Genomic DNA, 25,570 nt, shown 5'->3' with positions numbered 1-25,570 from the left:
GTGGTAGCAGCATCATTCTGTGGGAAGCTGGCCAGAGTTTTTTAAAAATCTGAATCAAGGGAAATCCTGGAAAACCTATTATTGACCTGGCACTGGGGTCCAGCAGGACAGCAGAACATACAGTTAGAGATATTATGACATGGATTAGATCAGGTCAGAATGGCCTAATCAAAGTCCAAACCAAAATCTAAATGATTTTCTCATAAGAAGATAATTAGATTAGTAAACAATCCATAAAATATTTCTTTATGAAAAATATCTTTATATTCTTATTTTTGCTGGTCTGTTATAAATAAACTAATAAAATACATTAAAATCTTTAAAAATAAAAAAATATGCAGATGTGTGAATTATCTCCCAGGTTCTGTAAGGATCTTTCACGTTTTTCTCCATTGTAGAAGCTAAACACCCCCAGCAGGTGGCGGTAGTATAACTGTTAGGATGGAATCTGCGGTGAAACCAGAAGAAGAAGAAGAAGAAGCGGAAGTGAAGCAGGTTTCTTGACGGATCAGCGGTTAACGGCTTCAACCAGCAGCTAACCAGCAGTTCAACCAGTTTCCAGGAGCACCAGACCGCCGGACTGAAGGTAAAGCTACAGGTTCTGGTTCCGGACGGGCAGCCGGGCTGTAGCTAGATCATTCCCGCTGTAATTTGGGAAAAAGTGGCCCCGTGCTGTTAGCTGTTAGCCGGTTAGCTCAGAGAGGGAAGTCAGCTGATCGGCTTTGAGACTTCTGCTGAGCACGATGGACCGCCTCGGAACCGGGTTCTGGGTCCAGCCTGACTGCCTCCGGCTCCAGTTAGGGTTCTGTCAGGCTGCGCGGACCCGCTTCGGACCATCGGAACCGGTCTGGGTCTCACTGTGTCCCTGTGTATCTCCTCCTCAGAGTCACCATGACAGCCGCTCCCTACAACTACTCCTACATCTTCAAGTACATCATCATCGGTGAGTCCGAACCGAACCGGGTCCTCTCCATGTCCTCTGACTGGAACAAGCCCACATCACCACACCTCCACCGCTGTGCTGCATTCAGCTCACCTTTAACCTGTGTCCTGATGCGTTTGTGTGTTTCAGGAGATATGGGCGTCGGGAAGTCATGTTTGCTTCATCAGTTCACAGAGAAGAAATGTGAGTGATCGTCTCCTTATCTAGCTGTGACCCGGTTCTGATTGGATCCGATCAGAACCCTCTGTGTGTGTGTGTGTGTGTGTGTGTGTGTGTGTGTGTGTGTGCGCGTGCAGTCATGGCTGACTGTCCTCACACCATCGGCGTGGAGTTTGGGACCAGAATCATGGAGGTCCACGGTCAGAAGGTGAAGCTGCAGATCTGGGACACGGCGGGTCAGGAGCGCTTCAGGGCCGTCACCAGGTCCTACTATCGGGGGGCCGCGGGGGCCCTCATGGTCTATGACATCACCAGGTGGTTCTCACACTCATACTTTAAGTTATTACAATTCTTACACATCTACAGTTCTTCTTTATCATTATTAATATTGATCTAATATTGATTGAATATCTCGGTCGTTACTGAGCAACAATTTCTATCTTTTCTTGGAAAAGATGTTAAATTTTGAAGCAAATTTACAGAAAATACTTTTCTGAATTTCTGTCCGGATGATTTTAGTTCATTTCTGTAAATGAAATGTTATAAATAAACAGTTTTATTATACTTATTAATTTTAAATCTGCTCCTTTTACTCTTTTTTTCATTATTATTACCGTATATGTAAATAAAATTTTAAGCTTCTTTAGTTTATGAATTTTAGTTTAAGTTTTTTAAGCGTATCTTTATTTCTATTTCATAACTTATGTTTTTATTTTATTGAAATGTTTTTGTAAGTTTTACTGTGATTGTCATTCATGTTTATCAGTTTTGTTTGTCATTTTTCCTGTTTTGATTGTGTTTTATAGATTTTTTTTATAACCGATTTCATTTAATTATGTTTTTAATTGTATTTTTAAATGTTCATCTTTCTAAATGCTTTCTTGTATTTTTTAAAAATATAATTTAGCATTTTATTTATTATTAGTATTTTTTAATATAATTTGTTTCTGTGTAATTTAAATTCAGAAATTGTTGCTGCAGATTAAATATATATTTTTGGTTTGTTTCTAGTGGAGGCTGAATAACTTCTTCTTCTGCTGCTGCTGTTTTTCAGGAGAAGTACCTACAACCACCTGAGCAGCTGGCTGACGGACGCCCGGAACCTGACCAACCCGAACACGGTGAGGCCTTCTGACCTCTGACCTGGGATGCAAATGACACCTCTGGGTTCTGACAGAACCAGAATGAGGCTTTTGCTGTAACTCAGCGGCCCTCCACCAGGCGGCGCTGTTTTGCACTGACTCGTTTCTCCGTTTCCAGGTGATCATCCTGATCGGGAACAAGGCGGACCTGGAGGCTCAGCGGGACGTGACGTACGAAGAGGCCAAGCAGTTCGCCGAGGAGAACGGTGAGGGGGCGGGGCCAAGGGGGCGGGGCTTATCTGTCAGACAGGAAGTGGTTCTGACCCAATCTCTCTGCTTCCTGTTGGTTCAGGTCTGCTGTTCCTGGAAGCCAGCGCCAAGACGTAAGAGTCGGACCGCCTCGGGTTCTGTTAGTGTGAGAAATGCTGCTTCACTCCTGGTTCTGGTTCTGTTCCCCAGGGGAGAGAACGTAGAGGAGGCGTTCCTGGAGGCGGCCAAGAAGATCTACCAGAACATCCAGGACGGTAGTTTGGACCTGAACGCGGCCGAGTCCGGCGTCCAGCACAAGCCGTCGGCACCGCAGGGCGGCCGGCTCAACGCCGACAGCCAGCCGGCCAAGGAGGGCTGCAGCTGCTAGCCTCAGAACCGGACCGGTACCGGACCCGACCCGACCGGCACCGCCACGCAGAGCCACAACCAGTTTCATCAGAACCCAAATCACTGATCCAATCAGCTTCACTAAATCATGTCTCTGATCCTCCTCTGGTACCAGAACCAGTCCAGCTCCGAGTCCGGACCCGGTCAGAACCCGAACTCGTCTCAGAACAAAAGACCAGACCTCAGTCTGATCAGAACCACAGCCGGTCGCTATGGACTCCCAGCTGAACCCAGAAGGTCCTCTTAAAATCCTAAGACCCGGTCAGGACCGGTACCGGTCCACAAACATCGGGTTGAGTCTGTCAGACTCCAGGAATCCACCGGGAAAACAGAACCAGGTCCCAAACCGGGCCATCCAGAACCCAACAATCAGAACCGTCTGGATTTCCTTCCGGGTTTCTTTTGGTTCTGGTCTCGACTCGGATTTGGCGACTCCAGATGTTTCTTCAATTTAAAAATAAAAATAAAAAATAATCGTCCTGGTTCTGAAAGTCCAACATCTAGTCGATAAACCCAGATACCGGGTCGCTGGTTCTGCTGCAGCACAGAACAGAGAATAACAATAATAATGATAGTTATTATTAAAATGTTAATAAATAAAACAATATTTTATAAAAGCTGGTTTTAATCGGACTCTTCCAGAACCAACTAACAGGCCCGGTTCTGCTGTGAGCCCAGATAACATCGGATCAGGAAGAACCAGAACCGGATCTTTTATGAAATGTTTTTAGCCAAATGTTTCCTGGCAGCGCCGCCCGGTGGCCGGAGTGGAACCAGAATTTGAGGAGAACTTCCTGTTCACTGATCGGGTCGTTGGGTCGCTTAAAGACCCGGTTCTGGTTCTCCCAGACGGGCCAATGTTTACGGTCCGGCTAGTTCTGCAGCTAACCGGACTTCATCTGAGCCGATAAAATTCCTGCCAAATTCTAGAAATAAAAACCAGATGAATCTTAAAAGTGCGTCTCACAGATTAGAATCTGACCTTTGACCTGCTGCAGCTTTTCTGACTGATTTCAGATTCAAATCGCATCCAGTTTCCCATGAGGAACCGGTTCAGTTCTGATCCATCACTACATTTTGACCCAGTTCTGATTCGGTTCTGACTCGTCTGATCCGGTTCTGGCCCAGCTGATCCGGTTCTGACCCAGTTCTCATCCAGCTGATTGGGTTCTGAGCTGGTTCTGGTGCCTCTCAGGTCCAGCTGTGTGTATCCGGGGAACTCTGCTGATTGGTGGACGCTCGGGTCCTCCATGTTTTTATAACGCAGTTTCCTCTTCCTCCTCTTCCTCAGTCCTATCATCAGAACAATGAGATCATCTTCATCCTTCTCAGCACTTTAGTTTGTGAAGTTTGTCGGGACCAAAGAGTCGGAAAGTTTCTGGAAAAGTTCTGTTGGTTCTGCCGCCTTAAAGCTTCGCTCACCAAAGGAAAACAGAAGCATGACATGACTACACTAACCACGTCCCGCCAGCAGGGGGCGCACATCGACCGCCGCACTCTGGCTGCATCATGAGCTGCACATTTCTTCTTCTCTGTTTTTGATTTTCTGTCGGCTAGCGCCTCCATCGAGCTTCTCATGATTCTTTTATTTATATGAAATTGTTCTGATTCTTCTTCAGCTGTGACTGTCATTAAAACGCGGGACTCAGTTTGTAAATAAAGTATAAATACTGTACGTTACATCAGGACTGCTGTGGTTTGTCTGGACTTCCCTCTTCTGCAGATAGAGGGCATCATGTAGAAATAAGAATTTAAAGATAAAGGAATGTGCCAAATACTGCCATCTAGTGTTCAGGTTGTTTAGAGCAGGCAGTGGTGGGAACCGCTAACTAAAAAGCTAGCTAACTTATCCAAAAGCAGTAATCATAAACATCAGTTCTGCTAATGCTAAGACAGTCAGACGCAGGACAGTTAGTATAAAGTATTTTTGTCTTGATTGTTGTAATCATTGATAGTATTTTCATTGATCTTGTGTAAGAACAATAAGCATCGACTGCGACTGGAGAGCAGGAAGTTCTCCGGTGGGAAAAGCCGCCATGTTTGATCCCAGAGAAACAGGAAGTCAGGGATTAAATCTGATCAGCTTTAAAATGTGAAATCTAGATTTATTCCACCATTTTCCTGCGTCGGATTTTATCATTTTTTAATCCAGAACATTTTCTAAATTGAAGCAAATAAATTCAAATCAGGAAATTTATTTAGAAAAAAGAAAAATTTGTTTTTATTTTTTAGGTTGGAAAGTTTGAATGTCTCTCTGATCCGGTCCGGTCCGGTCCAACTGGCCTCAAAGTGCCCTTTGGGCTCAATGGACTCCGCCGTCAGCAGCTTTGTTGTTGTCATGGCAACATGATGGGGGGGCAGGGCTGACAGTCCTGGTCCAATGCCATTGGAGCGTCTCTACGTGGTTCTGGTCTTGGAGGCGGGTTCTGTCTCGTACTCAATCTCCACGAACGCTCGCTTCCTCCTCGGCGCCGATCCGTTGGCCGGAGATTTTCCTTTAGACCGCGAGGCCTTCGTCTCCACCTCCATCTCCTCCTCTTCCTCAGTGGAGTCCTGCTGCTCCTCCTCATCGCTGCTCGTCTTCAGCTTGTTCATGTCCTGGGGGACAAAGACCAGTCAGAACCATAATTCCTGTCTACTTCCTGGAGATCCAGGATCTACTTCCTGGAGATCCAGGATCTACTTCCTGGAGATCCAGGATCTACTTCCTGGAGATCCAGGATCTACTACCTGCCTGACTCACCTCGAAGTCGCTCAGGTCGCTCTCATCCACTTCCTCTTCTGCTACAAACTCGCTCTGCCCGACATCCTGCAAACAGGAACAGGAAACCTTTCAGAATAAAACACCTGTATTGGCCCCGCCCCCTTGTTAGAGGCTCCTTCTTCATCACCTCGTCATCCTCCTCCTCCCCCTCCTCAGAGTCCGACTCGCTCTCAGCTTCCTGCTGCTCCAGCGCCCGGTCGAAGGCGTACACCGGGAAGTTGTAGATGTCTCCGTACTGAAACACAGAGAGGAAGTGAGTCCAGAACGCTGACCGGATCAGAACCCGGACCAGAACCCTCGCTCAGCTCCTCGTACCGTTCCCTGCTTCAGTCGCTCCAGCAGCTCCTTCTCGATGGCGTTGTCCAGTTGAGCGGCGATCAGAGCCTTCTCCTGCAAACAGAACCCAGAACACAATCAGAACCTCCTCACCGGACTCAGTTCTGGTCGGGTTTGTCTGCCTCCATCTTACCTCCTTCCTCTTCTCTCTGCTCTCCACCTTCCTGCTGAGCGGAACCAGCTTCCTCCTGGAAGAGAGAAACAGCAGACATGAAGCATGACCCAGTTCTGGTCGGGTTCCCGTGCATCTCAGAACTCACTGTCTCTTCAGAACCAGCTTGCGCATCCGGATCAGGTACTGGGTGATCTTAGTGAACCGCTGCTTGCATTTGTGTCGGATGAAGCGCGGCCAGTAGATCAGGTTCTCATCGATCTGCTGCAGAGCCTTCTCATAGTTTCTGCTCAGCTTCACCTGCAGACAAACAGAACCGGGTCAGAACCAGAACACATTTCCACAGGATCAGAACCAGAACACCAGGCTGGATGGATCCTCCTCTTCCTAAAGATAAAGGCCCAACAAAACCTGACTGACCAATCCTGGTTCCAAAGGGTGGATCAAACACCCTTTGGAACATCAGCGGTTCTGATCCAATCTCAACAATCTTCTCTATAAACATGGACCCAGAACTCTGAGCTGAAGGAGGAACGTTTCCTTCCAGGGTTCAAAGCTACCAGAATCTGGAGGGAGAATGTCTTATGGTCCAACTGAACCAAACCGGGACATTTGACCCGAAGTTCTAAAAGACAGAACCAAAAACCCAACAGAATCAAACTAAACATCACTGCTATCCAGAACGTGACGACTCCTTGTCGGACTTTGAGTTTCTAATAGACAGCTGAAGATTTCTGATCAGAACTACTTGGTAGATCCGATTATACCGAGTCCTCACGATCCGACAAGGAGTCCTCACGATCCGACAAGGAGTCCTCACGATCCGACAAGGAGTCCTCACGATCCGACAAGGAGTCCTCACGATCCGACAAGGAGTCCTCACGATCCGACAAGGAGTCCTCACGATCCGACAAGGAGTCTTTCAAGACCAAAGCTCTGGAGACATTCTGCATATATAAATATCTAGGCAGGTTTAGCTGAGGGACTCTTGCAGACAGAGACTGAAGTTGGACCAGCAGGCGGTTCAGTGATGAACCAGCAGAAGGTTCTGGAGAATTCCCCAACCGGATCACTCTGGTCCAGTCTCAGCTGCTGAAACCTTCTGGATTCAGCAGTTCAAACTGTTTTTTGTTTGTTTTATCATAAAATCAGCGGACAGCTTTCCATATATGCAGTGAGGAACATCCCATAATAAGCTGCTCCTCATGGCAATGATCCTGTTTTAAATAGTGTGATGTTTTATCAGGTCAGAGGTCAAAAAAAAGAGACACAAGGAAGCTCGGGTTCTTCATCATGAGGATGATGATGGTCTCACCTTCTCCCACATCCGGGCCGGGAACGCCGCCCTCTCGATCACCTTCATGTAGAGGAAACACTGACCTGCGACAGAACACGGAGCCGTTACACCTCCAACCGGGTCGGGTCGTAAACCCGGTCCGGTGAGGATGATGATGCTGACCTTTCTCCTCCCTGATGGTGGCGTACTGACTGTTGGCCAGCGGACACGCCGCGCGGCTGCACAACCCCGTCAGATTGAACTCGTTCCGGCAGAAGTTCCCGCCCTTGGTTCTGATCCGGGAGAAGAACAGAGAGAGTCGTCAGGGTTCTGATGGATGGAAGGAGGAAAACCTGCAGACGTTTTACAGATTTATCCAGAAAGACACAGGAATCCTGGAGATCTTGTGATCCAGACAGAAGAGAAACCAAAACGTCTTTCATTTTCTCAAAGTTTTGATTTTTCATCAGGAAATGAATAAAAAACCAAACCTGAGGATTCGCTTTGTTTTCCTCCGTCTGGCCATTTATCAGAGATTTATTACAATAATTTCATTTAAAACACATTTTACAGCAAAGATAAAACACTGACAGATAGAAACTTCTTTACATTTTCCAGATCAAAAAGTTTTTGGTTTTTAATTATTTTCTTGTGATATGGATGAAAAACCTGAATATTTCCAGCCAGAAACCCTGCAGACATTTCTACGTTCATTTCATGTTTTTACAAGAATTAATTTGGATATTTTCTGCTGTCAAAAAATTTGACCAAAAAAATTATAATTTTCCAAGAACAAAGGAATAAATTTACAATATTAAACTAAAGTTGCTGCGACCCGACCCGAGATAAAGCGGAAGACAATGGATGGATGGATGAACTAGAATATTCTAACATTGTTAAAATATTCTATGTTATGTTATGTTAAACATCCCAGCAAGGCCTTGAGGAATATAGCGACAATATAACAAAAAAACTGATCTTTCTATGCAAATCAAACCAATCAGAGGTTCGTCTCTCCTGGTTTCTGTGTTTTCTGGTCCAGTTTACGCTCCACAAAGACGAACCAATCAGAGAACCTCCTGAGCCGTATCCAGGCAGAATTTCTCTGGACAGGGTCCAGTCTGAACCAATCAGGAGAACTTTAACTGGTCGGGTCGGAACCGGATTCCTGGAGGACACCTCAGAACTTACTTGACTTTAAAGGAGCAGAACTGTCTGTTTCCAATGATGTCCCAGATGACCTGCAGAGGGCAGAGTTCAAAGGTTACACACATCCACAGGGGTCCGAAACGATCAGAACATCTGATTTTAGAGAACAGTGTGGCGTATACAGTGTATACATTTCACACCCGAATATATGCTTTTATTGTGAAGGAGAGGTGAGGAGACACCGACGGTTTTACTTCATTCTATTTTCAGTTTGGATTTTAAGACATTGAGAATAAAACTCAAATTATATTTTTGTCTTTTTCTGCTGACTTCCACATCAGCATCTTTAACTCCTGATCCAGTTCTCTTCACTTCCTGTGATCCAGACTTCCTTGTCTCCAGATCCAAACCATCAGAACCAACCGGGCCGTTGCAGAACTTGATGATAGGAGGTCATTCGGCCATCTGATTCAGATGTGTTAGAGCAGGAGAACATCTTAAAGCACAGGAGTCAAACTCCAGTCCTTAAGGGCCGCAGTCCTGCAGGTTTTAGATGAGCCACAGGAACGCTGGAATGAAACGGCTTCATGACCTCCTCCTGGTGTGGATCAGTTCTCCAGAAACTTAATGACCTAATTATTCTGTTCAGGAGGTGCAGCAGAGGCTCATCTAAAGGTTGCAGGACAGCGGCCCCGAGGACTGGAGTTTGACACCCCTGTCTTAAAGCTTCCTGGAAGCTTTCCACCGGAAGGAAAACGAGGACCGGATCAGGGGTTCTGGACAGGACGGGGGAGTTTTAAGGTTGTTTACTGGACCCACGTGACAAAAATGTGAAACTTTATTCCCCCCGAAATTATCTTCATACAAATACAATATTTTCATACAAAAAATACAATCCGAACCTCCACCTCTGTTTCCACTAAACTCGGTTAAACTTAATTTTTAGACTTTTCCAATGACGTCTGTTGGCCTCTAACAGGAGAAAAATTGTTCCGCATAAATTAAATGTAGCTAATGTAGGAGCCTTAATATCCACACAGGATCTAGTAAACAGACACAACTATTATTAATAACAGAGCAGTGTTTCATCAGCTGATTGATTATTATTCGGTTTTTAAAGGTTTACCGGTGGCTAACGTTAGCTTAGAGGCTAAACCGAGTCTGTGTTCAGCTTCAGAGGAAGTTATCAAACTCACGTCGTCGTGCTGCATCCTGACTTCCTCTCAGAGATCCTCGCTGATCCAGTAACCGGTTCCGATGGAGTTTAGTAAGATAAATTAATGTTTGGGAGGGTTTGAGATTCGTGGAGGCACATGGATCATCAGGAGGACACCATCTTTGTTTAGCTGGAAATCTCGCGCAGCGTGAAGAGACAGCGTGAAGAAATCTCGCGATACTTGCTAAACTACTGATTACCTGTAATGAATGATATTTATGTTTTTATGTATTTGGTGTACTGAAAATAAACAGAGCCTTTACTTCAAACAAGGAAAATGTTAAAGATTTTTTTTTTAATTTTACAAATTGTTTTTAAAAACTGCTCTTCTAAGTATGTTTTTCATTCTTTTAAAACTGTCTGTATTTAATTTGGAGTTAAATTTTTCAATTTAAAATTGTGCTGATTTGAAATAAATCAGATAATAAGAAACACATACAACACAAAAGAAATAAATATACATAATAAATAATATTGAGATACAATAAAGAAGTATTCCCTCTGGGAGGCGCTACAGAAGCCTACGGACCAGAACCACCAGGCACCGGAACAGCTTCTTTCCCACAGCTGTCACGCTTTTGAACGCCTCCTGACATAAAACATAAACTATAAGGACTGGACTCCCCTATCCTCTCATACCACAATAACACATGGACTATCCTCACACACACACATCACGGACTGTTTTCTTCACACACACATACAACCTGTACATTTTATCTGCCATTATTTATCTTGTATTATATTATATACATATATAATCCATTCCCTAACATTCTTGTATAATCTGTGCATATAGCTCCCATATTTATATTTATACACAATATCTAGATCTCTTGCTATAACCCCTTATAGTCCATACATACATAGTCTTGTACATCTGTAAATAAATATCTATATCTCGTAGAGCACTTCTGGATAGATGCAAACTACATCTCGTTGCTTGTACTTGTGACAGTGCAATGACAATAAAGTTGAATTCTATTCTATTCTATTTTCAATCATTCTGAACTATTTTTTAAATACTGTGCGCTTTGGGCTCCTTTATATTAATAATCTTTTTAGACTTTCACTGGAAAATCAGACTGTGTAATATTAACTTCTATAAATAGGTGAAATCATTTTCCTCATAGTTCCTCTTGTTCTGCTTTACATTTTTTCACAATCTCAGCTGTATGTTAGTAACTAAACTAGAACTATTTTGAGTTATTTTTTTATATTCAGCTTAATAATAGAAACACCGGAAACATCGTGCAGCTCATAGGAAAACATGTTTCCAGCGATTTCACTTCTACTCTCTTCTTAAATTTTAGTTTGAACTTCGGTTCAGGATCAGACGGTCTGAAGGCGCGTTGCGTAACAAGGATTAGGCCACGCCTCCTCACAGATCCTCTGTGAATCAACCAATCATCACTTTCATGAACCGAAAGGATCGAATGCCAACATGGCGGCCAGCCTTCTTCAAGCTTCGCTCTGACTTTCTGACTCACGGTTTCTTTAAACTCGATCTTCTTCTCTTTCTCCTCCAGATTAATCCACACGAACTTTGGGAACAAATACACCCGATACATGAAGACATAAAGAGAACCAGCAGCTCCAGATGCGAAGCTCTTAAAGTGAAGAGAGCGAACAGATCAGGAGAAATGCATTATGGGAGTAAAACGGTGTCTGAGGCGACACCTGGTGGTCAGAAGTGAAACGCCAGCACGTTGTAGCTACAGTTCGACCAACGAGATTAAAAACCCAATAAAAACAACAGAAACAACTATTGAAAATACTACGAACATTAATTATTTCAGAATAAAATGTTATTTTTATTTGCATTCTGCCACTTTGCAGAATGCTGCAACACAAACTGTGATCAATGTTTGAATTGCAATTCAACTGAAATTCAATCAATAGTTGTTTATTTATATATGAGTTATATTTTCATAAATATTTACTATTCTTGAGTTGTACTACAGCAAATAGTAAATAGCAACAAAACAACAAACATACTTCTCATATTGTAGCTTCCCTTCATATCTCTGATTGTACAAACATGAATTTATCAATAGTTTCAGTTCTGACACATTATAATCTGAACTGAATCAGAGAATAAGAGACAAAACGTGTATGAAAAACAGGTTTTTATTCATGTAAATAGTTAGAGCTTTACACGGCTGTACAACACTGGCATCTGCAGTTGGCACTCTGAAACATCAACTGTACAGCCATCATCACCTCTGCAACATCTTCACAAGTTCACCTGCTAAACTGTCACTTCCGCTGGTCGGGGGTGGGTTTTCTTTTTTATTTTTATTTTATCCAACAACCCATAAGAGCTTCAGGTACAAAACAAACCAAAGGAAACAAGAGGCACCAAAAAGCCACGACAGACAGGCGAGAACCGAACAACTGAAACCTACGAACATGCAACACATCAGTTTCCATAGAGCGAGAAAAGCAGCATGCAGTGACACTATCTGAACAGAGGCGGCGCTACAGCACACACGTCCAATCACACAACAGATCCAGAGGTTTCTGGAAAATAACGAGGATCACATCAATCCGACCCTGGAGTCACCGGAACAAGGGGAGATTCATCTTGATTTACCTTCCTGGAGCAGCAGAGGCGTTTTAATCTAAATTTACCTTCTAGAACCAGAAACGATGAATAAATCTGGGGAGCTGATAATGTGAACATCTGGGAAATCTGATGTTTTCTGGTTGCAAAGAACAGATTTATCCAGACCCGATGTTCTGGAAAGTTACATTTTCAAGAGCTGCTTAAATCCCATCAACATTTCATCTGCTCTAAAACTACAACATGTAGCATCTGTTATTAGAGGAATTCTATAGAAAATCCAGATGGGTAATAAAATAAAATAAAATTTGAGTATATAGAAAATGTTTTGATTAAAATTTAAGAAAATTATTCTTTCTTTTTTGTTTTATTTTTACATAGAAATATTTCGGCCGGAACCTTTGTATTTGCACATTTCTAGTACGCCCATAAAACTGATGCACTAGCTAACAGCAGTGATGGCGGACACAGGCGCTTCTCTCGATCCACGGGGTTTAACTTTAGTCTGGAAACATCTGTTGTTGTATTAAAAGGAGTTAGCATATCAGTGAAGATATTTAAGGCTAAGTTAGCATCTCAATGCTAACCATGTAGCGGCTAACGCTAATGTCAGCTTTCTGATGGTTGAAGGACAAAATAAAAACTAGATTTGCTGTTGAGCTCAGATGTCTGTTTATTCAGCAGAAAGTTTCTGAATTGAAAATGTTGCTTATTTTGTCAATATATAGTTTTATTAATTAATGACCCTCTGATTAACTCCATTAAACATTTTAGTAGAGCCTCACCTTAAGTTTTTAAATTATGGCCTCGATTTTGATGTGCATTTTTGACTGTCTAGAAAAAAATGTTGAAGGTAAAAATCTGTGATTGCTTTAGAAATACAAAACAAGACTCCACAAGTATTTGGATTTCACAACAAGTTGTAGAATCTGAACCATAAAAATGAAAACCTGTAATCCCTCAGCAGACGACAGAAACTGTAGCAGATATTTGTGTTTCCAGACCTTCAGTTCAAATCCCACCTGTTCTCTAAACGACGGCGCTGCACCATCATGTATTCAAGAAAGTGTAAAAAATTATCGCCTGCTCTAAACTCCATGATTTTGGGAAAAAAATAAATCATTAAATATGATATGGAAAGTGATTCTGAAAAAGGTAATGAGTCCAAATCTAACTTTGAATGTAATCATGAAAACTGGAACTTTTTAATTCAATTCATCATCAACATTCTGGAAACTGGAGTAAAAACTAGTGAAACATTATGATGCCCTCAGCCGAGACATGAACCTTTCAGATTTCATCCAGATGACGCTTCCTGAAAACCTGCGACCGAAAAACGGCCCAATCTTCAGGTCTGATCTGTAGGAATGAGACTCCAGTCGCCCCGAATGGAAACCGACAGGAAAAACCTTTTAAAAAACTGGAAATTCCTTCAAAAAACTCCCAAAGAATAATAAATAACTCCTGATGTACGCTAAAGTTCCAGGAAATAAAAAGCTAAAATGAAATCTGATCTGAACCCAACAGAGAAGATTTATTCAGCTGCTCTTTACTCCAGAACCAGAACATCAGTTTTTATAAAGATCCAATAAATCAAGTCTTAGAAAAAGATCCATCTGCAACTTTAATTAGTTAAAAAGATCCACTTTAATCCCCAGATTGTGATGTTAATCCAACATCCCACCAGATTAGCTCCAGATTTACAGTTTCCAGGTTCTGTTTGTTTCTCAACATGAACAAAATGTGTCCAAATGTTTTCTGTGGAAGAAAATTATAACCACTGAAATGTAAAAAAGAGATTCTGACTCTAAACACAGAACTTGGGCTTTACAGTCAGAATAGATTTGAGTTTTAAGACTAGATGGACTGAAAGGCGCAAAAAATGAAAACAATTCTGATAGAAATTAAAGTCAGAAATCTGGGGAAAAACAGCTTTCTGATAAAAACAGAATAAAATGATTCAGAAAACAAAAGGTCCAAATTTTTAGGGAAAAAGTTAGAAATAAATCATTTTATGAATTTTCAAAAAAAAAGTAAAAGAAGAAAACGTTTGAATTCCTGTATTTTCAGATTTTAGTTTAATTGAATCAAAATTAAAACCTGTGCTTTAGTTTAGAGGAGATCTGGAGGAGGAGAAGAAGAACCTGGACACCATTTGGGTTTTGGGGTGAACTGGATGTTCAGCAGATTAGAAATCTAGATCCTGAAACCTGGAAAGCTTCAACAGAATCCACCCGGAGAGGAACGCCGGAGCCGGAGCGAAGCTTCCCAACCCAGCCAGCAGGAAAGTCTGGATCCGTCCTTCAGGCACATGAGATGAGGATCAGGCAACATGGCGGCTAGCGCTTCTGTTGGAGGAAGGGAAACTGAAGATGGGCTACATCAGAGAAAAGAGCAGGACTTCCTTCAAACACCCGACTGGATGCTGCAGAGCGCCTCCATCCACAGACCCAGAGTCGGTCAACGAGTCCGGACCGACTGGGAACGAAACCGACACGGAGGAACCGAAGACGTCCAACGCACCAACATAAGATCACTGTACAAGAAAAACACTGTAAACTACAACAGCAGCAACTCGGGTCATCGACAGGAACCCCAGGATCCACTGATCCGGATCCATCCGCTGATCCGGATCCATCCGCTGATCCGGACCCTCTCTGGACCAACAGACGACATCAGAAACTCCAGGATCCACTGATCCACATTATATTTGGATCAGCAGAATCCGATAGAAACTCCAGGAACCGTTGATCTGGATCAACCTCCATGAGGATCCACTGATCCAGATCATCTCTGGATCAACAGACTCCACTGGGAACTCCAGAATCAGTTGATCCGGATCATCTGGATCGGACTGTTAGGAACTCCAGGGATCTGTTGGGAAAACCTTCTCTGTCGTCTTCCTGGGTCGGCTCTGGAATCTGGAAGGTTCCTCGGTCCAGAAGCAGATCCTGAAAATGCCAGAGGGTCTAAAGTTCACCGTTATCTGGGTTTATACCGATATGAGGTCCTGATTGTCCACATTTAGAAGACGGGGGGCGGGGCCTGTGGAAAACCGTTACAGTATAAATGTGGAATAATCCGGATGTTCACTTCAGGAGCTTAAAACCAGCCGGTTGGAGTGACGCTCTAGAAAAGTTCAACAATTTGGCACAAATTTCACAGGGAATGTCTTTGCCCAGACGCAGAGCGGTCCGGATCCGTGTTCCCGTCCCACCCCGTCATTAACCCCGTCGGGCTCAGACGCCCGGCCTCGGGTCCAGAGGGCCGTCAGGAATGAGGCGTTCCTCCGGATGGAGTCACAGGAAGGAGAAGCTTAGTAAAGACGGATGCTTGTGCCGCGATAATCTGGAAACCCAAGGCAGGTTCCAGCCGTTTGGTCCGGTTGAAGAGTCGATGACTGCTGGCGCCGCGTCCTTCGCGTTAAGGCGTCTCTAGAAACAAAGAGCTACGAAGTCCGGCTGCCGTCTTGACGCCCCGGGCCTTAGGAGGTCTTGACCAGGTCGTAGACGTAGATGTGGAAGTCGTCGTCGAACTTAATGAAGTAGACGGAGGGCTTGGCCTCCACCTGGTGGATGACCATCCCCGACCGCTTCCCGCCGTCCTCCTTGGCGTACTCCACCTGCTTCCCCACCAGGCTGTCCACCACCTCGCCCGGCTCCCGCTCCGCCGCCACGTTCTCGTCTGCAGACACAAACCAGGGTGTGAAAACCCGGACCGGATCAGACCGGACCCAAACCTGGACCAGACCAGTCTGGATCTGGACTCTGACACTCACTGGAGTCGGGCATGATGCGAAGGTCGCCCTCCTTGTAGTCGTCCAGCAGCTGGTACATGTACAGAACCGGGTCCTTCTCGTAGGTGATGTAGAACCAGGTGGTCATGATTGGGGCTCGGGCCAGAACCATCCCCCTCCACTCCTCCTTCGGCCCGTCCTCCGTCTCAAACATGTGCTCCACTGCCTTCCCGATCATCGTCTCCGCCAGCAGCGAGTCACTCACCCGGGCCTGAGCTGGACCAATCAGAGAGAACGGCAGGTCAAGCCGGTTCTAGAACCTACGGTACCAACCCAGACTAACCCCGTCTTTACTGCATTAAGATCACGAATCCAAACCAGAATCGCTCTGGAGATCTGCAGATCTACGGTTCACCTCGACTCCAATGTCCAGAAAAGTGAAAAAAACAGAAGCCGTGAAACGCTCGTAAAAACAAGATGGCGGCTCCTGGATGACATCATATTAATTTTTACATAACCTGGGTGTAATAAGTAGTCATATTTTAAGGCTCTCCAGTCTCTGGCAGTGTTTATGTTGGGGGTCAATGTTTGGTTGATACAGAAATAAAGCTGGCAGGGCCATCCGAGAACAGGAAAAATCTCTGTTCAAGTGTGATTATGTGGGTCACATAATCTTTTCTTTCAACTGTTTATTTATTTTATTTTTCATCTTAACAGGTTCCTCTTGTTACATTTTATAACCAAGTTTCAGTTTGACAAGGTGAGCAAACAAAATGTTAAAGTTTATAGAATGAACTGACATAAAGGATTGATTTATTGATCAGAACAATAATTAATCAATAACTTGCATCCCTAGTCCTGACAGCCACCAGAGGTCAGAGGTCAGAGAAGGCCCAGCTGGATGCATGTCTTTAACAATAATGAACAGGTAGAACCTGTCTGGACCCGGCTGGACCCAGTAGAACCTGTCTGGACCCAGTAGAACCCATCTGGACCCGGCGGCGGCGCGGTTCCTCACCCACTCTGTCGGGCAGAACCTCCAGGCCGACCACGCGCTCGTCGGCGTACAGCTCCAGGCCGTAGACGCAGTCGAAGCCGTCGTACTTGATCAGGTAGAGAGACGGGTTGACCGGAACCTGATCCAGAACCGTCCCCTTCCACTGGGACGATTTACCTGGAGGGACACCAGACACGTCAACACCGAGCAACCCGGAGGTCCAGAGGTCAAGAGGTCGCCTACTCACTGCCCTCCTTCCAGATGTGCTGGATCCGGCAGCCCACGATGTTCCTCCTGGGCGGAACCAGAGTCTTACTGGGTCCAACGCTGGTCCTCTGCTTCCTGCCGGGACGCGGACAAAAACCCGAGATTACAGATCTGAACGGATTCAGATTAAAGCTGAGATTAGATAATCTGGCTTCAATAAAATCACTTCTGGACGAACTTGTGTGGATTCTTCTTCTTCATCATGTTTGCAGAGACGCCGGAATGTCCTGAAACAGAAACATGAGCCTGAGTCGGCCTGAAGGGGGCGCCAGCACAGCGTTACGGTTCTGATCGGACTCACCCCCGTCCGCTCGGGGCCGCGGCGCCGCTGGGCTCTTAAACGGAGTCTTCATTCATCCACCTGAGGGCGGGGGGGTCGGGGGAAGGACAGCCAATCAGGTCGCTGCTTTGAGTCTGGACTCAGATCGGGGGGGGGGGTGAGGACGGAGGGAGGGAGAAGGACGGGGGAGGGAAGGGAGAGAAGGGAGGTGGTGAACCAGAAATTAGTCGGAACCGGTGAGACGTCTCATCCAGGTCAGGATCGGTCTATCGCCTGGAGGCTGGGGGCCAGTGGGGGTCACTGGGGGCCAGTGGGGGACGTCAAGCTGCTGGACTCAAACTGGAAACGGCAGGAAGATTTTCTACAAAAAAAAACAAACAACAAAAACAAACAGGAATGTTAAAATTCTCCAGAACCGGATCAGAGTTCTGTTTGATCCTCAGAACCGGACCAGAACCCAAACTGCTTTTCAACGCGCTGAGCGTACTGTACCTTTAAGAACCCAGAGCTGAGACTGAACATTAAACTCTGGTGGAGCCCGGTTCTGGTACCAGAGCATCTGGACCCAGCAGGAAGTCGGCAGCAGCTGCAGCAGCAGCAGCCGCAGCGCATGCTGCTGCAGTTGCTGCGGCGCTGCTGCAGCAGGTCAGGGGGCTGCCGGCTTCCTGTTCAGGTTCTGAGCCGCAGAGAAACTCTCAGGTCTGCCAATCAAACGTTCACAGCTGTTACCATGGAAACCTGCTTCCTGCTCCAGCAGGATACAAGCTCCAGCTCCAGCAGGGGGCGCCGTGCTGAACAGATCCGGTTCTCCAGTCTGACTCGGTGGATCTGATCGGTTCTGCTGAGCTGACTCAGGTTAATAATAAAGCTGCAGATCCAAACTCCTGAACCAGTGATGGGTACACCTGCGCTAACATGCTAGCAGCTAATCTAGGTTTTCATTTAGCACCTTAGCTAGCTCTGAAAACGTTTTTCTAGATAAATCCTAAAACATTTGTTGGGCAAACATTTATAAACTTTCAGTTAAAGTTAAGAATCTGTTTATATTCAAGCTCTTATTTTGAAGTACATCAAGACCATTTACACAGCACTTCCTCTCCTCACTTTCTCCACCAATAACTTTATTTCAAACAAGAATCACTGGAACAAAAGAAACAGACAAATGTTGTTTATCATCAACATTTTAAAAGCTTTTTTAATTTTCCTGAAGAAAAAAAAAACAACTTAATAGACACAAACATTTTATCTGTAGGTTAAAACAAGCAACAGAGGTTCTGGAGTAAACGGTTGTGACTCGAAGTCAGAAAACCGTTTGTAATTTGTAGATAATTGTAATGAATCATCTGCAACCAATTAACTTTAATTATTGCTTTGTATTTCTAGTGGTTAAAATAATAAAATCAGAAACTGCTTTTAATCTGTTATTGTTCCTCACCAACAGCCACAATATTAATGATGTGGAAATGTGTCCTAAAATGAGCCAAAAACCAACAACAATCTGGTTATATTTTGACTTGAGATCATTATTTATTATCCTGGGGAAAAGTGTGGGAAGTGACAAACATTTTAGCTGCTGGCCTCATGTAAATCCGGCCCCCCGGGGCCCTGGAGCCCCGACCCTGGAGGCGGTGGGACCGGCTCTGCTGGGACTAATCAAAATCAGCAGAAAACCAGCAGCTGCAGCGCCCCCAGGCGGCCGCTCAGCGCCATGAGCTGCTGGCTGCTTGTTTTGGCTGCTGAGGATGATGAAGATGTCCATCCAGAGGTCACTCAAAGTCTGCTAAAAACACGCAGCAGCAGCGCAAACCGCCGCACCCACGCACACGACAAAAACCCGCAGAAAAACAGCGCACCGCAGACTGGCTCCTCCCGCAGCGCGGCGGCCACGTTGCGCCACTATTTACCAAAAGCCGCAGAGGCGCAAGAAAAGGCGCAAGCGAACAAAGGCAGAGTGGGGGGGTGTGGGGTCTGCTGGGGGAGAAAACACGGCGCCGAGCTCGCAGCTCCGCAGGAAACCGTTGGACCGGAACCGCGGCTCCGGGCCCGGTTCCGCCGCGGGCCCCGCGGGCCGCGGGTACTCACCGACACGGCGGTCAGCGCTGCCGCATGATCCCAATCAGCCGCCGAAGCTCCAGATTGATCCGCTCTGCCTCCGTTTGAGGCTCCGCTGCGTCAAGCTGGCTGCGCCAAGATGGAGGGAGGGCGGGAAAGTCTGGCGCCGCCCTTCAAAATAAAAGCCCAGGTGGTCCGGGAGGAAAACCCAACTGTCCCGTTTTCCCGGGACTTTCATTCAGCAGGTCTTCTAAGGATCGGGAAGATTTTTCTACGACTGCGTGTTCGGACAGAAAAATAGTCTATTTCTGTCTAAACACTTTGAGATTAATCTCATAAAATTACCTCATGAAAACACGAAAATTTGATAGAAAAAAACTGAAATATTTTTACATTAATCTCAGAAATGTTCTAGAAAAAACTTTCTGAGCTGGAAAAGTCCAAATTTTCTAGAAAAAATCTGAAATTCTGAGTTAAATCTCAGAATTTTTCTAGAAAATTCTTGATGTTTTTTTATTTATTTAAAAGTTGTAAAAATTTAATTTAACTCGATATTTAAAGTTTCTGAGATTTATTTGGGAAGATGTTTATTCCTCCTTTCTGCCGTGGTATTTTTCAGTCTAGTTTCTGTTCTTAATTAGTTTATTTTTCAGTTAAATTTGGTCCTTTTACTCATTCTGACTGTGAATATTCCTAAACTTTAGTTGAATTTGTGTGAAGGTTTCTTCCGGTTACATAAATGTTCTTTTTCACTGTCATTTGCAAACTTTTACTTATTTCCAGTTTAAGCTGAATTGTATTTTTATTATATCTGTGATCCAGATGTATGATATAAAGACTGACTCACCACTGTCAGGTTCCTCAAGGTTTCATTCTGGGGCCTCTCCTTTTTTCTCTATTCTGACTCAAAAATCTGACTCTTTAGTTTCGACTTTTCCAACATCAGAACGGAATAATAATTAAAATTAATAACGCGTCATTACCAGACAGGCTGATATTATTTTGAACAACCCAGACAGGAACCCACCCTGCTCATTTCCGTGGGTTTGCTCGGTGCATGCGTGCAGGTTTTCAGTGGAGCCAAAAATTCTTCAACCGTCGAGTCCCGCCTTTCTGCCTCTGGCCAAATAGTGAGCCCTGCTAGACGAAGACACCGGATCTTCCTGCCAAATACTGACTCCTGTCTCCGCACTGTTTGTGCCGCAGACGGAGCACGAGCTGCAGTTTAAACAGACATTTTATTTAAGGGCACCAGGACGTCTCTTTTTAAACACAAACTTTATTTTTTTAAAGTTGCTGATTTAATGAAACGGTGTCTACAGTGTAGTGACAGCTTCAGTCCAGCAGGAGGCGATTTGCTCGTGGTGTTTACAGTAGGAGTGAGGCTGATCCTGAGTCAGATCTTGTTGCATTTTAAACGAGTGCTGAAGAAAGTGGAGCTGATCCAGGACCAGCTTGGTTTGTTTTGGTTACAGGGACTGTCAAGTCGGGCGGGTACTGCCCACCAGTGTCATGAAAAAACATCCCCGCCCCTCTGCCGTACCCCTGCGTACAAACCAAGCAGATGGAAGGTAAAGTTACAATCAAAGCGGAGGAATTCTAGTCAAACCGAAAGCTGAGCGACTCCAGCGGACTTCACAGCGAACAGAACCGGAATACATGCGAACATCGCGGAGAGCACGGAGCCTCATTCACACGGCGGGACACCCTGGAAAAGACGGAGAAATCTCAGGAGGATGTTCAGGTCCGAGGACTGGAGCTGAAAGTCGTTACGGCAAGATGTGAGGCGCCCCGGGAGAAAGCGGAGACCGAGGCCAGCGGCAGGATGTTGGTCCGGAGCTCGGTGAGTACTAGCCGGGTTGGCTCTGTGAACTGGACTCGGTGTGTGGGGCTAAATTAAAACACGCGTGGATTTTAATCCGCTGTTCTGGAAGATTAAACTGTTAGCGGCTAATTCAGATGAACCGTAGTCGCTTCTTCCGGTGTAGAAGTTAGCCTCTGGTTCGCTGCTCAGCGTTAGCCCTTAAAGGGCCAGCTCACAGTTTCAATGAACCTGGAAGTCCGTTGATTTCCTATTAAAAAGCTAAAATATCTACTGCGATTAAATCTGGACTAGGTTACTCGGTTCTATAAAATATACAGAACTTTCATTCAGTTTGTGAAGGACAAACAAATATTCTGGGCTTTCATGTCGTTTAGCTCACCATAGAAATGACCCATCACCTTTTTAAAACCCTTGAATAAGATGATCCTAAAGTTTCTGGATTGATCTAATCTAGAATGGGTCACTTTACAAGCCAAAGCGTCACTAGGCTTGATATTTTTCTGGCAGATCTCTAAAGTGGAAAACATCTAAAATCTCTGCTTGTTTTGTCTTTTTTCAGAGATAAAATTTAAATGTTTCCCAGAACAAAGTTTGTTCTGAAGAAATTCCGTTTCTACAGTAAAGTGAACGTTTCACATATGTAGAAATGTTTTATAGAAGCTGACTGAAATATTTAATCCAGATTTCCTCTCGGATTATAGTCTAGAGCTAATTTAATTTAACTCGAAGCCTGGCCACCAGCTCTGAATCAGACACCAACTTCAGCCTCCGGTTAACAGGCTAACTAGCCGTTAGCTCTGTGAACCGATAACTCCTGATAAATGAAAAAACTCTAATCTGGTGCTGCTGATAGTTGAAATGGATTAAATGAGTTAAATTCATATTTTATTGTTGTTTTTAATATAAAATATTATCCATGATTGAAGGGAAGGGCAGTTTGAGCTGAAGAGGGAAAATATCAGGCTGGTGCTGATGATTCACCTGAGAAGGGTCAAAGGTCATCTCCATCATCATCTTCCAGAGAAGAAAACATCTGATGTCCCAGCAGCTTCAGCCTGAGGTCGGAGGTCACAGTGTGAAACTCAGATAAATGACCAGAGCTCCACAGGTCAAAGGTCATGACCCTGATCCAGGTTGAAGGAGAAATCTCCTTCTACAGAATCCAGCTGAGGATGCGATGCGTTCCAGGTGTGGTCAGAAGTGGGAAATTTAGACTTTGGAAAAACCAATTATGATTTTCTACTGGGAAACTGGGAGTGACTCCGACCCCCCAGTTAAAACGTCTAACTTCACGTTCCAACATGGCTGCTGCTCGCATCACCGGCAGGAAGAAGGTTTGGTTTCATCAGATTCACTGTTGAAATGATAAACATGATCCAGAGTCAGAACCTCCCAGCTGGAGGCGGACCTGATGTTCTGATCCAAGAGGAAACAGAGACCTGACAGAAACCCTGCTGCATTCTGGGAGCCCAGCACGGCAGAGAGGAGGCTCAGTTTGACCTCTGACCTGATGAATGCAGACCCTGTGCTGCTGACAGCCAGCTGATCTGTGGTCATGTGATCCGTCTGCAGAAGAACAGCGCTGCTTTTATCCTCCACTTCCTGAAGCTAATGAGCGGTTAGCATCTTATTGCTAACGGCTCATTAGCTTCAACAGAAAGGAGAACTTCAGGCCCGGTTCTGTTCAGACCGGTTCTGGCCTGCAGCACAGAGTTTCTGACCTGGTCCAGTTTAACCTGCAGCTGGGTCCTGGATCAGCGCTGGTCCGGTCCGGTCCAGTCCAGTTGGAAGCTGCTGCAGCTCAAACGGACCAAATCCCTCCTGCTTACCTAACACTACGGATCGGACCGGGCCGCTGCTGCAGAACCAAACCGACCAGAAGTAGAAGGTTCTGGTCTGGAGAGCTAGATCGGGTCAGAACCGTCCAGTTCCCTGGTTCTGACCCAGAAGCTGTGGGTCGACCCGGGTTCTGATTTAAAATAATCTCTTTATATTTTATCAGTAAAAATCTGAAGTTTTTTCTTAAGAAACTTTAAAGAAGAGCAAATTCTGGAGAGTGACATGTTTTCTGGATTATTTTTACTTCTGGGATTATTATTTTTGTTGTTGTTTTATTATTTTTAAACTGTAATCCTGCAGACATGGAGGAACTTTAGTCTCACAAACGAGAGTCAGAACGGGAGATTTTCAGATTTTCTCAGAAATGACCCGACTGGGTCAGATGAAGAACTTAATACATTAATACCATCATTCGTACATAATTAGGAAATACAGAAACACAAATTAAAAAAGAATAATTTGATTTTTGAAAGGCTACTTCCTGAATTTCAGGAACCTTTAGCTTTCAGTTCATGGTGCATTTATTTGTGTATTTGCTGGAGTAATTATTAATGATTTATTATTAACAGAATTTATCTTTAATGAAGCTGCTCTCCATGCAATAAACACATTAAGCTGAAAATTCCCACTTTTCTCTGTCCTTAAACTCACCACCAGGTGAATCAGTTCCTCCATTTCCTGAGAATCTTTTCTGTTTGGATCAAAGTTTGATCTGCTGGATTCAGAACCTGACCTGTGGTTCTGAGTGGTTCTGAGTGGTTCTGGTGCGGTTCTCTCCTCAGCTGAAGCGGACCCGGGCCAGAGTGACCCATGCGGTGGTGGTGATCTTCCTGGAGTTCTTCGCCTGGGGCCTGCTGACTACGCCCATGCTGAAGGTGAGAACTGGGTCGGCGGTTCTGTTCGGTTCAGACAGAACCGGGCTTTGGGTCGGCTGACGTCTTGTGGTTTGGTTCTCCAGGTTCTCCATGAAACGTTCCCTCAGCACACCTTCCTGATGAACGGCCTGGTGCATGGCGTCAAGGTGAGGGGGCGGGGCTTAACCACAACAGGAAGTAGAATCGTGCAGCACTTCCTCCTCCCTGCAGACCCGACTTCCCCTCCCAGAACTGTTCGTCTGGTCCGACCCGCCTGACCAGATTAAATCTGAAACGATGTTGGATTCTCCACAAATTACAGAAGTTATTAAAATAACTTAATAACTTTTCATAATTAAAATAAAAAAAGTGGAAAAACTGATTAAAATCAGAAACTTTGGTGTGAATAGAAATGGAACACGGCGAAACGGGCCGCTCTGCGTCCCGTTTCTCTCTGTTATCACCGGGTTTCACATCACTGTCCGGGCCGACCGAGCCGGGTCAGAACCGGTCAGAACCGTCCTCTGACGGCCGTCTCTCTGTCCTCAGGGCTTCCTGTCCTTCCTGTCGGCTCCTCTGATTGGTGCTCTGTCGGACACCTGGGGCAGGAAGTCCTTCCTCCTCATCACCGTCTTCTTCACCTGCGCCCCGATCCCCTTCATGAGGATCAGCCCCTGGTGAGTCCGGTTCTGGTTCTGAGTCCGACTGAAAAATATTCAGAGTTTCTGGATCAGAACCGATGTTTATAAAACCCTGATCTCAGGCTGTTTGAGCTGCGGATCAGAACCCATCCTGGGTGTTTGGATCGGAACTGATCCCGGTTCTGATCGGATCATCTCTGTGGGAAACTTTGTTCTGAAGTTTCTCAGGTTCTGATGAAGCAGAAACGCTCTGATGTGAGACCCAGTCTGGTTCTGGTTCTGCTGGGTTTAACTGTCACATGTTCCTCATGTGAGCGGCTGCAGGCCTCTGGCTCCCCCTGCTGGCCGCTCACTGCGCCACACGCAGCCCTGCTGACCAGTTCTGCTACTGGAACCAGTTTCATGTCGCTTCCTGGTGCTTCAGTTTGGGCCAGAGGTCAAAGGTCAGCTCCCTCCTGGTGTTTGTTCGTACAAACTGAAGCTGAATTTGGACTTTTTGTCCTGTTTGTTCCCAGAGGTCCATCTGGTTCTGAATGGATCTCAGGTTTTAATCTGAGGAACCAGCAGCTGGTTCAGTTCTGACCCGGTTCAGCAGAACAGAACCGGCTCTCTGGGTTCTGAAGCAGCCGACCTGCTCTCAGGAAGCCTGACGAAATAAATCAATTCATCGCATTAAATCAAAACCAGATCAATAATTTGCTTTATTCATTTTTCTTCACGTTTCTTCCAACAAATATTGTTTATTAGTTTGTTTGTTTTATTTATTTTGGGTATTTAAAACATTTTCCAGTTTTAAATGTTAGAATTTAAAGTTTATTT

At 45.0% G+C, this 25,570-nt stretch overlaps 4 protein-coding genes and 1 non-coding gene across 5 annotated transcripts in view; 2 read left to right on the top strand and 3 right to left on the bottom strand.

Annotated features, from left to right (window-relative positions):
- Nucleotides 1-462: 462 nt before the first annotated feature.
- Nucleotides 463-4,521, top strand: LOC102234551 (ras-related protein Rab-14-like). The gene is made up of 8 exons (XM_005809716.2): nt 463-586; nt 885-943; nt 1,073-1,126; nt 1,240-1,417; nt 2,157-2,223; nt 2,363-2,450; nt 2,537-2,567; nt 2,644-4,521. Exons 2-8 carry the CDS (start codon nt 892-894, stop codon nt 2,819-2,821), a joined length of 648 nt encoding a protein of 215 aa, XP_005809773.1. The 5' UTR covers nt 463-586; nt 885-891; the 3' UTR covers nt 2,822-4,521.
- A 499-nt stretch (nt 4,522-5,020) lies between these two features.
- Nucleotides 5,021-9,857, bottom strand: mak16 (MAK16 homolog). Its single transcript, XM_005809715.3, has 10 exons — nt 9,675-9,857; nt 8,521-8,570; nt 7,513-7,622; nt 7,369-7,433; nt 6,202-6,353; nt 6,075-6,129; nt 5,921-5,995; nt 5,733-5,840; nt 5,585-5,650; nt 5,021-5,439 (listed from the first exon to the last, which is right to left on the bottom strand). Exons 1-10 carry the CDS (start codon nt 9,687-9,689, stop codon nt 5,239-5,241), a joined length of 897 nt encoding a protein of 298 aa, XP_005809772.1. The 5' UTR covers nt 9,690-9,857; the 3' UTR covers nt 5,021-5,238.
- Nucleotides 9,858-11,024: 1,167 nt separating this feature from the next.
- Nucleotides 11,025-11,127, bottom strand: LOC111610375. The gene has a single exon (XR_002753640.1). It is a non-coding gene; the product is annotated as a small nucleolar RNA U13 (small nucleolar RNA).
- Nucleotides 11,128-14,284: 3,157 nt separating this feature from the next.
- On the bottom strand, nt 14,285-19,751 carry LOC102234041 (spindlin-Z-like). The gene is made up of 7 exons (XM_005809714.2): nt 19,623-19,751; nt 17,562-17,901; nt 17,439-17,487; nt 17,241-17,335; nt 17,015-17,170; nt 16,039-16,272; nt 14,285-15,944 (listed from the first exon to the last, which is right to left on the bottom strand). Exons 2-7 carry the CDS (start codon nt 17,611-17,613, stop codon nt 15,745-15,747), a joined length of 786 nt encoding a protein of 261 aa, XP_005809771.1. The 5' UTR covers nt 17,614-17,901; nt 19,623-19,751; the 3' UTR covers nt 14,285-15,744.
- A 1,272-nt stretch (nt 19,752-21,023) lies between these two features.
- Nucleotides 21,024-25,570, top strand: part of LOC102237296 (hippocampus abundant transcript-like protein 1) — a 9,260-nt gene continuing 4,713 nt past the window's right edge. Inside the window, exons 1-4 of the mRNA XM_023343839.1 lie at nt 21,024-21,435; nt 24,039-24,131; nt 24,215-24,277; nt 24,660-24,787. Coding sequence (XP_023199607.1) covers nt 21,418-21,435; nt 24,039-24,131; nt 24,215-24,277; nt 24,660-24,787 — 302 coding nt within the window. The 5' untranslated portion in view covers nt 21,024-21,417. The remainder of the gene's footprint in view (nt 21,436-24,038; nt 24,132-24,214; nt 24,278-24,659; nt 24,788-25,570) is intronic.

This window comes from Xiphophorus maculatus, chromosome 12 (genome assembly GCF_002775205.1).
Source record: "Xiphophorus maculatus strain JP 163 A chromosome 12, X_maculatus-5.0-male, whole genome shotgun sequence".
NCBI classification, from domain to species: domain Eukaryota; kingdom Metazoa; phylum Chordata; class Actinopteri; order Cyprinodontiformes; family Poeciliidae; genus Xiphophorus; species Xiphophorus maculatus.
This window is presented reverse-complemented; position numbering and strand designations above follow the sequence as displayed.

Coding starts and splice junctions, on each gene's coding strand:
- LOC102234551 (XM_005809716.2), top strand. CDS start 892: ATGACAGCCGCTCCCTACAACTACTCCTACATCTTCAAGTACATCATC. Junction 1,127..1,239: donor TCAGTTCACAGAGAAGAAAT/GTGAGTGATCGT, acceptor GTGCGCGTGCAG/TCATGGCTGACTGTCCTCAC. Junction 2,451..2,536: donor GCAGTTCGCCGAGGAGAACG/GTGAGGGGGCGG, acceptor CTGTTGGTTCAG/GTCTGCTGTTCCTGGAAGCC.
- mak16 (XM_005809715.3), bottom strand. Junction 6,130..6,201: donor AAGCTGGTTCTGAAGAGACA/GTGAGTTCTGAG, acceptor TCTCTCTTCCAG/GAGGAAGCTGGTTCCGCTCA. Junction 5,996..6,074: donor GCAGAGAGAAGAGGAAGGAG/GTAAGATGGAGG, acceptor TTCTGTTTGCAG/GAGAAGGCTCTGATCGCCGC.
- LOC102234041 (XM_005809714.2), bottom strand. CDS start 17,613: ATGAAGACTCCGTTTAAGAGCCCAGCGGCGCCGCGGCCCCGAGCGGAC. Junction 17,171..17,240: donor GCACATCTGGAAGGAGGGCA/GTGAGTAGGCGA, acceptor GTGTCCCTCCAG/GTAAATCGTCCCAGTGGAAG. Junction 15,945..16,038: donor TCGCATCATGCCCGACTCCA/GTGAGTGTCAGA, acceptor TTGTGTCTGCAG/ACGAGAACGTGGCGGCGGAG.